This window comes from Crotalus tigris, unplaced genomic scaffold (genome assembly GCF_016545835.1).
Source record: "Crotalus tigris isolate CLP2741 ecotype Arizona unplaced genomic scaffold, ASM1654583v1 scf7180000023654.2194447, whole genome shotgun sequence".
NCBI lineage: Eukaryota > Metazoa > Chordata > Lepidosauria > Squamata > Viperidae > Crotalus > Crotalus tigris.
Genome location: NW_024100101.1, coordinates 982,226 through 997,670, shown reverse-complemented (window position 1 = coordinate 997,670; position 15,445 = coordinate 982,226). Strand labels below are relative to the sequence as shown.

Sequence of the window (15,445 nt, the reverse complement as noted above, 5' to 3'; positions counted from 1 at the left end):
TAAACATAAATATTGCTTCAATTCTGGGTACAAGATCATGAAGGAAGGAAGAAGAAGGAAGAAACAGCTGCAAAGCCTCACCATCAGATGCTGAATGTGCTGCCAGGAAGGTTACATGGAAGAGCAGTTTCTGACTCAAAGCTCTTCGCTCTTAGATTTAAATAATCTTAATCCTTTTTTGAAATTTCCAACACTTCTGAAAAATGCATTAAAACTTAATTGTGCTTATAAATGATAATAAATATGGTTCTAAATCTTGAAACATATTAACTTATGAGAAACAAAGGAATGCACATATTGTGGAAAGAATGTAATGCTGCTAAATCTATATTACCCTTGAGAGAAGCTTCCATCTGTTTTCCTTCCTCTGTTGTATATTGACATAACTTTTTCCACAATGTATACATTTCAAAAACATTTTTCAATGAGCTTTATTTATTGAATGACATGTCAATGTTTTTTTTAAGTTTGCCACTTTTTTCTTTTCTAAAGGCAAGATATAAAAACAAAAATATTTACATATTAGTAATATACCTTCTAAAAATGTTGGTAGGAAAAATATATTTAATTCTTAATTATTCAGGCCTAAGATAATCCTTTTGACAATCCTTGATTTATATAAAATATTATGCCTTTGGGAAGAGAATGCAACTTTTAAATTTTTCAGAGATTGTAAAGTAGAGTAGATGCTATAGAGACAAATTAAAGTATTCTCATATTCTGTATTTGCTGCTTGGTACATAATTAGAAAAAATAGAACTGTTACAGTAGTTGCTTCCTATGACATTTATACCAGGCACTGATATATACGTTATAGACCATTTTGTTGAATTGGAATTAAATGTGAGCTGAACACTCTTTCCATCTGTTATCGTTCTTTTAAAGGCAAAATATGGTCTTCAAAACATTTTTGTAAATAGTGGATGACAACTGTCTCAAAATCACCCCAATAATTTTCCTGGCAGATGGGAACAACTATACCTGGATATCTCTGTTCCTATTCCAATATTTTATGTACCATACAGTAGATAGTCTTTGCTTAATGATGGTATTTGGAACTGGGATTTCTGATACTAAATGAGTGGATGGCATGTGACCTAGCAATGGCAGTTCTACCAGTCCCTAGTTACCATTGTTAAGTGAATAACTTTTGATCATTAAGTGAGGACCTTAAATGACAGTGATTTCTGACCTGCTGATGGCTTCCCCATAATTTTTTCTTATGGGAAGCTGGCAGGGACAATCACAAATTTTGACCACATGGCTGCAGGACACTGCAATGATCAGATCAGATTGTCAAGTACCTAGATTGTGATCATGTAACTGCAGGGGTGATGTGATGGTTGGAACCCATCACTCTTAATAGCAAGATGGGCAGCATACAAATTTAATAAAGTACCACACATTCAGCACCATGATAAGTTCCAACAGTCACTGAATGTGGGTTGTAAATTGAGGGGCCCCATGTATATAACCGTGTCCATGGAGACCTTCAATGTGTTTGTACTTGTAACTCATTTATTGATGTTTCTGATCTAGTGAATATTTATTCAGAATTCTAATTGTTCAAGGGAGCTTGCTTCAAAATAGATATTGATAGGAATAACCTCTTTACCACAAATAGAAAGGCTAAAGATTTCATGAGTAGTGAAGGCTGCTATTCTCAGCACTTCAGGTATGATAGATTCATTCATGGAATGGCATTAATGGATTACCTAGAAAATCACACCAACGTTGCCTGAAATATCTTTCTGAACTGCTAGCTGATTATAGAGGTTTATAACACATATATATTTCACAATAGCTTGTCAAAGAACCATTTTGTTATGCTGCTGGCCAGTAAATGTTCAGTTACCCTATTGGTAGTTTGTATTAAGAACTGGCATCTGCTTTATAGGTAAGTAAGTGGCCGGATCCTGTAGAATTAAGATGTAAAATATTTCTGACAGGCCAATTAAATATCCTATTTTTCTTGTTCAATAAAGTCTGGCAGCTAAAGAGGATCTCTTAATAAGACACAGTGCTGGCTTCTGTAACACTGGCTGGAAACCAAAGTAAACCCATCTGTCATATGTACATTCAAACCTGTACAGGAAATTACTTTAGCTACCATCACTATTATAAGCACCTTTTTTTTTAGTTCGTAATCAAAGTAATTCATTCTTTTTACTTTGCTATGTCTTGGCTTTGACTTTTCTTTTCTGATCAGCCATATACTGATTTGTGTGCCTTTTTGAAAATGATCACATTTTCTTATGTTTGAAACACGTAATTAAGGAGAAGTGCTTTCTACGACTGTAACATAATGGTGATAAAGAAACTCCTTGGAAATGGAGGTGGTATGATAGTAGATAATAATATTAGAGAATCAAGATTGTATTTCTTCTTGCTGTAAACTCTCTTGCTGTAACTTCTTGCTATAAACTCTCTCTGAATAAATAATCTGTAATGCAAAGGGGCTGGTGGTTCAAGAATCAATCATACATGTGTTTATTTATTCTCATTAGTTAGGTAGCTAGGTTTGTTACTAGAAGGAAAAGGAAGAGAGATCGAGGTGGAATCAAGACTGTCTAGGCAAAAGGCTCACAGACAACTTTCATCATGAGTTAAAGTAAGAATGACACATTTTCTGTTCCCCTCCCATGCAACAAGAGGAAAATAAGTTTTTAAAAAAAATGCTTCAGGGAAAGATCTGTATATTATACAGCGGCAATGAGTTATATGATATCTGTGTTTATAGTAATCATTGCCTTAAAAAGAGCTTGTGAATTAGCTTCATTTAATGCCACTATCACAGAGTATGAATGTGCTACTGTAAAATATATTCCAAAATATACATTTTGAATTCTTGGAAAATGTAGTGAATCTGTATAATTTTAAAGAAAGGTATGGGTCTATTGTATCACACAGATTACTTTTTTCCCTTACTCTATGGAAAATAATTATTCATCTTAGGCACAAATGCCCCATAGAGCATCTTCTTTACTGTAGTTGGCTTCTTATCTTTTTGGACTTCAAGCCACAGAGATCCCAGATTGTCCACTTTTCCTATAGGCACAGAACTCATTCATGTTGTCTGAGTAAACAAAAGAAAGAGTAGAGAGTCTTAATCTCTTCTAGCTCTTTTGCTGAAGCATTGAAACAACTATTTTGCTTAGGATTCTAGTTAAAAAAGTGTCAGGGTTATATATGTTATGTATATATACACACACATATATACACACACATATATATACATACATACATATACATACATATACATACACAGACACATAGCTTCAGTATTATGAATATAATTTTTATATTTCTCAATTTTTTTCAGGTCTGAGCAATCGATTGCCATACTTCATAAATTATTTCTTTGACACTTACTTGTTAATCAATGAAGACACTCTAGTGGGTAAGTATGTTAAGATGTGTGTTTCATGGGTAAAATTGTATATTTGCATTTTGTATTGTAGAAAGGGAAAGGACTAGAAAGTCAACTCAGCATTTACGCTTTGAAGGAATACCTATTAAGTTGCCCTTTTTCTTTCTTGATTGTATAATGCATGTCTTAATGATTTATATTATTTTTATTTTAAAACTTTGTTTGCCCTGCAGAATCACTTTGACAACAGCCCTGGCCATATAAATCTAAATAAAGAAAAAGAGACATATGCTAAAATATTACAGTTTCACTATTTGGGACTATTTTCACAGGCAGGTTAACTTGAAACTTCTAAAATAGGTAGAAATTAAACCAAATGTAGAGACAAAAATATTGCATGCAAATATATGCTTGTATACCAGAATGCTTGTACATCAGTGTTCAATGATGCAATTCTTTTTTTACAAGATTGGAAGGAAGTGCTAATAAACTTCCAATTAGTAATTTAGATTTTCCACATTCTCTTGGATTACTGTTTCATGGTTTATTTTTATTTTTGTTGTTTGAGTGATAGTTTGACTACAAGACTATCCAGAGTGAAAAAGGGGGAAACATTGCAATATTCATGGCTTTTTGCAGCTGTTTTATATCTCTTCCGATCTACAAAATTAAAGCTTAAGCCTTTTAATAAAAGTAATTAGTTTGAAACAATTCTACCATAGACTAACATGGTTTTCCTTCTACCATGTGGGTTTACAAATACCACTCTGTGTTTTGTTTTTATTAGTCTTTAATCCATTTTTGAGTCCAAAATATTGTATTTACTATTGGCTGAGACTCTCACTCCTCGTTTTTAAGGAGAATCTCAAAATTAGCAATTGAAAGATGATAAGCAATAAAGATGAAATCCTCTGTATACTTACCTATGCACTGCCTAGGTATCTGTCAGGCTCTTTGGAGTCTAAAGATTTTTGGAGTCTAAAGGCAGAAATTTGGGGGGGAGGGGAATCAGTTAAACCTCTGGATTAAAATTCTGTGTCATTTGTTTTGTTTTATGTTGTGAGTCTTGGTCTTTTTAACAGCCATACCAAAAGAGAAGGTTGGGCTAAGAAATCTGCAGTATGTTTAAATTTATGAAATAAAAACCACCAATCCATCCTGTCTCAGCTATCAATGACCTGACTGAGAGTAGAGAATGATGGGTGTGCTTTTAATTTGGCCAAACTGTGTCAGAGCTTAATCAACAGATGTAGCTTCTATTTCTTTATTTTGGCAGTAATCAGTTTTAGTACATGTAGAAATCAATTGGGTCTTTTCTTAGCCTGTGTCCAGACTCTCTGTCCATTAAGCCTGATGTTTAGTCAGTTTGTTTGAATGGATTGTAATACTCTTCGAATTGATTGTACAACTTATGTATGTGCACCAGCATTGTTTAAACATGATAGGCTGTGCTCTTCGTTTATAAATAACTCGTACTTATAAAAGCCACAGTAGGAGAAAATCCTCTTGCCTTCTTAAAATTTGTATGCTGTCCTTAAAAAGGAGGTCTTTTCTGGACTACTTCTAGTCCAGTATTTCTCAACCTTGGCAACATTCAGATGTGTTGGTTTCAATTTCCAGAATTCCACAGCCAGCTTTCCAAGGTTGAGAAGCATTGTTCTGTACTGTGTCTTTTCTCTCCTTTTGTCTCTTGGGTTCATACCAGGGAGAGTTCATATCATTGCTAGTTCCTACATTTTCATTAAAACTGAAATAAAACTTGGCAGATCTTTTTATGAAAAGATTAAAGTTAATCTGATAAGCAGCAATAGGTTTATAAAATTCCAGCGGTTCTCAGATCCTTAAATAAAGCCTTGTATCTTATTAGAATTAGAATACACATGGCCCATATTTTCTCCAGAATTCAAAGCATTATTGTTTGCAATGTGCAAATGGGTCTTGAAGTTAGACATCTAACTATTACCTGTTCTGGATTATTGTTGGCAGTATTCTTAGGGTCTGCAAAAGCTGATGGTGGAACAACCCATAAGAGGATGGGCTACATTTGATATGATTGGACAGGAAAGACTTAGTTGAAGAAGTGAAACTAGTTGGTAGTTGTGGGAAAGTGACCATGTAATGCTGGATTTCTTGATTTTAAGGTAAAGTAAAGCTAATTATCATTGAATACTGTCTTAAAATGGATTTTAAGCAATGATTCATAGTGTCAGGAACAAAAGACCATGTCCACACATGAAGGTTCAATTTAATTGATTTATTGCTAAAAGCCCATGCACAGGAATCTTCTGAACTAATGGGTCAGCAGTTGATTAGAGTTAGATAATCATAGTCAAGGGGAGTTGTACTTAGCTTGTTTGTGGCTATCTGCTGATTCTAGGTTGATCCCCCTTTTCACATCTTCCCCCTGGCTCTGTCTTCACATAGTACACATGGCAGGAGAAGTTAATAAGCAGAGGAGTTCCAGATGGAAGGAACTTTGTATTTAAAGGAGGCACTAAAGGATGGTTGCAAACAATTTCATGTAAGGGGAAGAATGGAAGAAAGCAGTAGTTGAATAACTACCTTAGTAGTTCAAAAATAAAAAAAAATAATTAAATAAAGATAGAGGGACCCATTGCCAAAGAATGATAGATACAATTCATCCACAATTGAAGAGAGAGTGTGTTAGGCTAACATTGATGAAAAATACAAGAAAAATTAAAAAGAACTTTAGATATTCTCCATCAGGATGGATGTAGACTCCACTGATTGGGTAATTTATGAATTACTCAGACTAAGACAAAAAAACTCTGCCACGCCTCCTTCTGGGTGTGACTTCCCAGTTTTTGTCTTAGTCTCGTGCTCAGCAAGACGCTTTTCAGAAGGCTCCTAGCTAAGTTTGATTCTTTCCTTTTTTCTTTTAGGCTATTCAAATTAAAATTGGATACTTTAAATTCAAATTGATTAACAATTAGATTAATTCGGCTTCACTTCCAAATTAAGAGGATTGCGTTGGGGGGGATAGGGACTCTGTCCTCCCTCCCCTGCAGCCCTTTGGGCTTTGAAAAGGAGGCTGCCGGCTTCGTTCGTTAGGGAGCTCCCTTTCCGACGATCTGTAGCCTCTTTGCGATTCCGCCAATTCAGCTGGGTAGCGGAGGTCGGCTTTTCAACTCGGAGACCTCCTGAGTGATTTACTTGCCTCGAGGCCTTGAGGGAGAATTCCTGACTGCAGCTTTATCTGGATCGCAGCAGGGGCTGCGCTACTAATCGCAAGTGCTTGGGGACTGGGGGAGGAATCCCAAATCAGCCTTGTATTCCCCTGCTGTGTAATTGATTCTCCTGTTTAAAATATGACAGGGTTTTGCTTCTCCAGGCCTTAAGGCCTGGCGGCCGCCATTTTGACCTCATGGTCTAGCGCGGCTGCTTCTAGAGGTCCCACGTGGCGGACGCCATTTTGGAAGCCTAATTGAAATTTTTGCATAATCATTGGCAGTTATTCCTGCATTATTGCAGACGCATAGTTGTTGCCTGTGTCACTTGGTCTGTGAGCAGACCTGTTCAGGGGGGAAGATATTTTTGTATCCACAGGAGTTGTGGTCAAACTTGAGGGGGCTACTTCAGGTGTGGGCCTTGGCTGCATTTGAGCAGACCAAGGTGTTATTAACTGGTCCTAAGGCCTAGAAGAGAAGAGCGAAGAGATTCCTTTATTGTCCACCTGTTTCTCAGTTTAGCCCGTGATCTTTTGTCACAAGGCCTGTACAGACAGCATTAGAACACTGTCTGGCTGTTCTTGCCATTGCCTTCTGTTCAGAGCGAGGATCGGTTTTCCATCTCTGACTGTGATCTGCGTGTTGGGTTCCTCCCCCCATTTCTAGGTACTACTGTCCAGGAATACCTAGACAGCAATGGCAGACAGCTCCTCGCCCCAGGCTTCTCAATCTAGTGTCCCCCCCGCTCAAGCAAAGCGCAGATCTGAAGAATTGGACATGGGGGGGAAGAAAAAAGCTAAAACCAAACATCTGTCTTCCAAAGATACTTCCAAATCAGCCGGGCGAGAGGCCACAAGGAGACACTTAGCATTGGAGAGAGAATTCTCCAAGGCACAAAGGCTCAGATCCAGTGGGACTGAAACGGTTTCCCCCGCCCCACTGGATACTCCTTTGACAGAACCTCAATTTGAATCATCTCAGGATGCCCCAAGACCTTGGTCTCCTCGGGGGGAAACCGAGCAGGTAGGTCCTCCTCGCTCCTCTCCTTCATCAGCACACCAACCACCTGAGACCAGGTGTGCCTCAACGGAGGTTGGGGTCAGTTCCAGGGACCAAGGGGAAATGTGGTCCCAGGCTCAATTCCAGGCCTTCATGCACCAAGCATTCAGGCAGTTTATGTCATCAACTGAGAGTAGCCAGGTGCAGTCCCATCCTACTCCTCCCGCATCTATTCCCCCACCTCTGGTGGAGCGTGATACTAGACCTAGCTCTGCTGTTTCGGAGACATCCTCACAATTAGGGGAGGAGGGATCAGTGGAACTGGGAGTTGCAGACACTCCCTTGTCTGAGGAGGAGGATCCAGCTCCTGAACAGGTGACCTCTTCCGGGCTTTTCGATCCGGCCATTTTTCGGTCACTCCTCGTAAGGGCTATTGACACGGTAAAACTTACCTCAGCCCAGGAGGAGACTCCTTCTTCCTCATCCAACCGGGAAGCCAACCCTCTGTTTGCGGAAAAGGTCAAGGAGGAACCGCAGATTCCATGCCCACTAGTCTTCAGGTCTACGGTGGAAAAGCAGTGGGCATCCCTTGCTACCACTCCTTCACAGAGCAGTTTAGACAAGAAACTTTACAATGTCTCTTCTTCTTTCGCTTCTCTTCTAGAAGTCCCATCTGTAGACGCTCCGCTGACCTCTCTGTTCTCCAATACCGCCGTCCCGGGGGACATGGCTGAATTCTTGAAGGCAGAGGACAAAAAGTTCGAGTTCTCTTTTCGTAGAGCTCACCAATCTTCGGCTTGGGCCATAAGGGCGGCAACCTCATCCTCCTTCTTTGCACGCTCGGCAATTATGTGGTTGCAGGAACTCCAGACGCTCATTCCGCCGGATCAGGTCAGAGCGCACCAAACAATAGGGAAAATAGTGGCAGCATCCGAATACATTGCGGATGCATCCTTACACTCGGCTAGATGTTCAGCCAGATCCATTGCAGCCTCAGTGGCATCACGTAGGCTGCTCTGGTTGAAGCAATGGCGCACGGATTTAAAGGCAAAGTGGCGCTTAGCAACATCTAGGTACAGTGGCACCCACCTTTTTGGTCCGGTCCTAGAGCCTCATATCATTGAGGGCAAGGACAAGCGCAAGGCGCTGGCCCATCCCTCTAAAAAACCAGATAGACGGCCCCAACAGGACTTCCGTAGGCCATCATTCCGTCCCAGCGGTTCCTGGGATTGGAGACAGCCCTTTCGGGCAGGGCAGTCCTGGGATTGGCCCAGAGGCTCGCGATCCTATTCTTTCAGACAGGATCGGCAACAGGACCGCCAGAGTAGTGCAGCCAGGGGTCAGTTCCAGACCAAGCGTCCCTTCAGGGGATCAGGCAGTCGTCCTTACAGGCGGTCCAAGTGACGCCAAGGAGGACTACCCCATTGGGGGTCGACTGGCACTGTTTTACGACGTTTGGGAAAACACAACCACAGACGCCTGGGTCAGAGAGACCATAAGACAGGGTCTCTCCCTAGAGTTTCGATCTTCTCCCCCAGATCGTTTTATACAGTGCCCGGTTTCAAACAATACATCAAAAACACAACTAATCACAACAGCCATCGCTCATTTATTAGAGCTCAGAGCCATAGAAAGGGTTCCTCAGGAACAGATCGGGGAAGGGTTCTACTCCATCCTGTTTGTAGTTCCCAAAGCCTCAGGCGGTTGGAGGGCGATACTGGACCTAAAGGGTCTAAATTTCTTCCTCATTTACAGGAGGTTCAAGATGCAGACCCTAAAGTCCATCTTGGCAAGTATCAGGAAGGGGGATTTCCTTTCCTCCATCGACCTGACAGAGGCTTACTTACACATTCCGATCATCCAGGAACACCGCAGGTTCCTGCGGTTCTGTTACGCACACAAACACTACCAGTACCGGGCTCTTCCCTTCGGCCTATCCTCGGCCCCGAGGGTCTTCACAAAAATCTTGGCCGTGCTGGCGGCTCATCTAAGGATGATACCCGTACGGGTACAGTGCTACCTGGACGACATACTGATACAGTCCAAATCTTTCCAATCAGGGCAGTCGGACCTGGCAATCACTATTCAAACACTTCAGGATCACGGGTTCTCCGTGAATTTCAAAAAGAGTCACATCACACCCACAAGACGTCTGCTCCATCTAGGAGCTCTGATAGATTCCAGCCTACGCAAGGTATATCTCTCCCAGGAGCGACAAGTCAGCATCTGGAAGCTGACACTGCAGATCCGAGGGGAAAAAAGAGTACCCCTGGTACAATTATCCCAACTCCTGGGGAAGATGGTCTCTTGCCTGGGCATCGTTCCTTGGGCCAGACTGCACTCCAGGAACCTCCAGTGGTTCCTTCTTCCTTTTCAGAAACGCAACATCAGCGCCTCCAACAGGAAGGTCAGGGTTCCCCATCACACTCTGTCCTCCCTCCTATGGTGGACCTCGTCCGCCTTGTCCAAGGGCACTCTGTTCAAGGAACCCACCAGGATCACCCTCACCACAGACGCCAGTCTGTTCGGTTGGGGCGGTCATATTCTGAACCACTTAGCCCAGGGTCAGTGGTCCAGTTCAGACCTGGCTCACAATATAAATTGGCTGGAGCTCAGGGCCATCCACCTGGCTCTCCAAAGATTCTCCCCCCTGGTATCAGGGAAACACGTATTAATCCTGACAGACAACATTGCGGCCAAAGCTCACGTAAACAAACAAGGGGGCACCCACTCTTGGGCACTCATGCAGGAAGCACAGGCCATAGGGCTGTGGGCAGAGTCCAACCTGAGGTCCATCAGGGCAGAGCACATATCGGGGGAGGCGAATCAACAGGCAGACTCCCTGAGCAGGGTCACAGTGGATCACTCAGAGTGGAAGCTAGACTCAATCCTATTCCAGGAAATATCACGCAGGTTCAGACAGCCCATTCTAGATCTCTTTGCCTCTCCGATCAATGCACAGCTCCCCAGATTTTTTACCAGGTTTCCGGCGAGGGGGGCGGAGGGAACGGACGCCCTCCGGAGCAGATGGCCGGAGGGCGTACTTTATGCATTCCCTCCTCTTCCACTAATACAAGCGACCACTCGCAAGCTCATCCAGGAACAGGCAGAGCTAATCTTAGTGGCTCCATTTTGGCCAAGACGCCCGTGGTTTGCCGACCTGGTGGACCTGTCAATTTCACCTCCATGGAAGATTCCCCCGGACCGAGTAGCTCTCAGCCAGGGGAACCTCCAACATCCGGATCCACAGTGGCTCCAATTAGCCGCTTGGCATTTGAGCGGGAGAGTTTGACCAAACAGTCTTTCTCCTCTGGGGTTATTTCCGTCATCCAGGCCTCGAGGCGTCCCTCGACCAACAGAATCTATGACGCCACTTGGAGAAGTTTTTGCTCTTGGTGTACCAAAAAGCGGCTTTCACCGCTTGCTGTCTCCATCCCAGACATATTAGATTACTTACTTGAGGGGTTAACTAGAGGTCTGTCAACCAGCACCATACGTAGGCAGATAGCAGCCTTGTCGACAGTTCTCACCTGTGACAACCAGGTTTCCCTGTCCCAACACCCAGCAGTCAGTGCCTTTCTCAAGGGTGCGGCCAATGTAGGGCCCCCCACGGTTCATCGTTATCCATCCTGGGACCTCTCTAAGGTGTTACAGGCTTTAACGTCCTCTCCATTTGAACCTCTGAAAGTTTGCTCCCTTCACTTCCTTACATTGAAGGTAGCCTTCCTAGTGGCCATCACGTCGGCCAGGAGGATTTCAGAATTGGCGGCCCTGTCGGTCAGGGAGGACTTGTGCATGTTCCATGAGGATAGAGTGGTCCTCAGGTTGGATCCTGCATTTGTTCCAAAGATCAATACAGGGTTTCACCGCTCGCAGGAACTAGTCCTTCCTAACTTCTGTCCTAACCCTTCCCATCATCTGGAGAGACGGTGGCATATGTTGGATGTGCGCAGGGCTCTGCGCCATTACATTAAACGAACCTCGACCTTCAGGAAGTCCGAGGCATTATTCGTGTCCTTTCAACCCTCAACTATGGGTCGGAAGGTCTCTTCTTCCACCATTGGTCGGTGGATAAGGATGTGTATTTCCAGGGCTTATATTTCCCAGTCCCTTCCGGTACCTTCACATATTACTGCTCACTCTACACGTAGTGCTGCTGTCTCAGCAGCTTGGTCTACCCAGGCATCACTCGAGGAGATTTGCAGGGCTGCGACATGGTCCTCTCCTTCCTCATTCATAAAATATTATAGGATAGATCAATTTGCAGCAGCTGAGGCTGCTTTCGGTAGGAGAGTCCTACAGCAAATAGTGGGTTCTCAGGGGTCACAAGCCTAGACTCCCTCCCTATAGGGACATGAGCAGCTTTGGTATGTCCCAATCAGTGGAGTCTACATCCATCCTGATGGAGAAAAGAGCGTTGTCTTACCTGAACGCTTTTTCTCAGCAGGATGGTGTAGACTCCACACCCACCCTGTTAGTGTTAGTCTAGGCCTGTGTCTTCCTTTTTTGTTTGGAGCCTTGCGTCTGGTAGCTTCGCCTCGACAAAAACTGGGAAGTCACACCCAGAAGGAGGCATGGCAGAGTTTTTTTGTCTTAGTCTGAGCAGGTGGGATTAAATTACCCAATCAGTGGAGTCTACACCATCCTGCTGAGAAAAAGCGTTCAGGTAAGACAACGCTCTTTTTTCAAAGTCATGGAAAGAAAAGAATCTGCATACCAGCTGCTCAGTTAAGGAGACAGTATACTAACAGACAACAAAGAAAAGAGAAAAATATTCAAGTCCAGCTTTGTCCAACAAGACAGTATATTTTCTATCAGGCATTTCAAAGAATAAAATGTGAAGAATTGAGACTTGGGACTGGCAAAACTTTTTTAAAAAGCACCAGTTTATTAAATAACTAGGTATCAACCAAGAAGCTTGTTGATGGTTCAGCGGAATCTTTCTTGGTTATTTTTGGAACATCTTAAAGCAGTGATGGCGAACCTTTTAGAGACCGAGTGCCCAAAAACTGGCCCGCCCCCCACTCCACCCGCCTGCAGGGCCACTCACTACAGATCGGCCAGGCAGCCTTGCAGTGCCATGGCCACGCCCTCTGCCTGCACCCTGCAGCATCATCTGAATGGGATAGGGTGCGAGGGTGGAGTCTTGCCCCTGCTGCCCAGCTGCCATGTGCTTGGCTGCGCTGCTCCGTGGGGGACGTGCCTGGTGGAGCCTCTCCTCCGGGCAGGCTGCTGGTGAGGGGGTTGCAGAGAGAGGTGGGGCTGAAGCAATGGTGTGCATGCCCACAAAGAGGGCTCCAAGTGCCACCTCTGGCATGTGTGCTATAGGTTCACCACCACTGTCTTAAAGAATGAATGGAATATTAATGTCACGTAGTCATATTCAATAAGTGAAAAATTGAGGATCCTGAAAGATTCAGATTAATGTGATAATGACACTTGGGATGAACAGATTATATGATTGATCTTATATAAGTCACAGATGTGTTTTGCCAGTCTAATTGTACCAATTAAATAATCTCCTTCCTGGAAATGCTATAGTTGTAATATATCTTGATTTCATTAAGGCATTTGATAAAAATATTCATTGCATTCTGAATAGCAGCTAGTTAACCATGAACTGGATGGTGTGACAAGTACAGGTAGTTCTTGCTTAACAACATTAATTGGGACATCAGTAAGCTATGTAGTCATAAAATGCGACATTACATGACCATACCACGTAGCAACAGCAGCTCTGGCAGTTCCCCATTCTCATCATTAAACTTCCATTGAGTTTGCTTGTAGATAGCCATCAGGGAAAGTCTCAAATTGTGATCATGTGACCACAAAATGCTTTAATGGTTGAAAACCCATGTCAGTTGCCAAATACCCAGTTCACAATCACATCACTGCAGGGCTACTTCAAATGCCAGAACTTCAAGGATCAGTCGTAAGTTTTACTCGTTCAGCACTGTTGTAAGCTTGACAGTCATTGAATGAGTGCTATTAACAGAGAACTATCTACATGTCTTGTAAATTGTAGTCCAAGAGTATTTATCAGTGGTTCCTCATAAATTGGAGTGAAGCATTTGAAGAGAATCTTGGGCTTTGGTTTTTCAACCCTTTTAATTACTCGGATGAAGTAGCAGATACAATGCTTATCAAATCGGCAGATAATAAAAATCGGGTGAGAAAAATAAAGCCACAGAAGACAGACATAAAACTGAACTTCCTGATAAATTAGAGAAATGGGCTGAAAGTAACAGAATGAATTTTAGCAGAGTCAAATACATGGAACAAAAAACAAATGAACAGATATAGTATGGGGAATATTTGGCAGTAATAGTATCTGTGAAAAAGGTTGTTCGCATAAAAGTTAACTAAAAACTAAACATAAATCAGCAATGTGTCTATTAAAAGAGACTAATGTTGTTTTAAGCTAAACCAACCAAATTTTAGTTTCCAAGTCATAAGATATATTGGTTCTGTTTGATTATGTGTAGGTCAGACCACACTTCAAATAAGTGGTCCGGTTCTTAGATCCTGTTTTAAGAATTATTCAAACAAAATGAAACAGGTTTGAGAGACAAGATCTTGGAGTGAGCCAAGATTTAAGAGGGGGATTTTTAGTCTTTAGAAGACTGAAGAAAGAAGATACCATTATTCAAAAATCTGAAGAGATTTTATAAAAAAACAACAACAACCAAGACCTGTTCTTTGTCATCCCCAAGGGAGGACATGGAATAATAGATTTAAGTTATAGGAAAACAGATTAAAAGTGAACATCAGAAGAAAAAAATTGCTAAAAATAAGAGTACTTTAACAAATTATTTTTTCCTGCATTCCCAATCACTGGAAATAATAAACAATAATAAGATAGAACATCAGTTGAATGTAGTGATTAAGATACCATGTTAGAAATTTGGAGACTGTGGTGACTATCTAGCCCAGGGATAGGCAACCTTGGCTCTTTTATGACTCTTAGACTTCAACTCCAGCTGGCTCAGGAATTCTGGGAGTTGAAGTCCACGAGTCATAAAAGAGCCAAGGTTGCCTACCCCTGGGCTAGCCAGTCACTATCTTTCAGCCCCAGGAAAGAGGTAATGCCAAACTACTTCCAAAATCTTGCCAAGAAAACTTCAGGGACTTGTTCACGCAGTCAGCAGGAGTGTAATATTGACTCAAAGGCATCAAATAAATAAATAAAAATAACAGGATAGATATTTATGTTTTCTCTCCTTTCAAAAAATAATTGGCAGCAGGAACTGTACTTCTCTAGTGATGTTTCAGATTATCTTCTTTAGAGAAGGAGGGACTGGGTGGAAATTTTGTCATCCCGATATGGATTAAAATGAATCCATGCATTTCTTGTAATGTAAACCCAGCAGCTTTCCTGATGAATTTACCATTCCACACCTCTTATTTAGCATAAAAAATTAAACTTAATAATTTAAAATATATTTGGATATTGGAGAATGATGCTGTTGGAAGAATGAAGCTAGTTCAGAATAAGCCAATGCTTTATTCGGACAAGGGGCCTTATTCAGTAAGACCACACCTAGAATACTGCATCCAGTTTTGGTCACCACATTATAAAAAAAGAGGTTGAGACTCTGTAAATAGTGCAGAGAAGAGCAACAAAGATGATTGGGCCTGGAGGCTAAAACATATGAAGAACTGTTGCAGGAATTGGGTATGTCTAGTCCAGGGGTCTTCAAACTCGGCCCTTTTATGACTCATGGACTTCAACTCCCAGAATTCCTCAGCCAGCGTGCCTGGCTGAGGAATTCTGGGAGTTGAAGTCCATGAGTCATAAAAGGCCAAGTTTGAAGACCCCCAGTCTAGTCTAATGAAAAGAAGGACTAGGTGTGACTTGATAGCAGTGTTCCAATATCTAAGCAGCTGC

At 42.1% G+C, this 15,445-nt stretch overlaps 1 protein-coding gene across 11 annotated transcripts in view; it reads left to right on the top strand.

Moving 5' to 3' along the window:
• The window catches only part of CDH23 (cadherin related 23), a 641,486-nt gene that overhangs the window by 42,468 nt on the left and 583,573 nt on the right, over positions 1 to 15,445 (top strand). For all 11 annotated transcript variants that reach the window (XR_005553851.1, XR_005553852.1, XR_005553854.1 and 8 more), the window contains exon 3: positions 3,323 to 3,400. Coding sequence is in view for 8 of the 11 variants with exons in the window: in XM_039320524.1 (XP_039176458.1) it covers positions 3,323 to 3,400 (78 nt within the window). In the remaining 3 variants the exon portion in view is untranslated. The remainder of the gene's footprint in view (positions 1 to 3,322; positions 3,401 to 15,445) is intronic.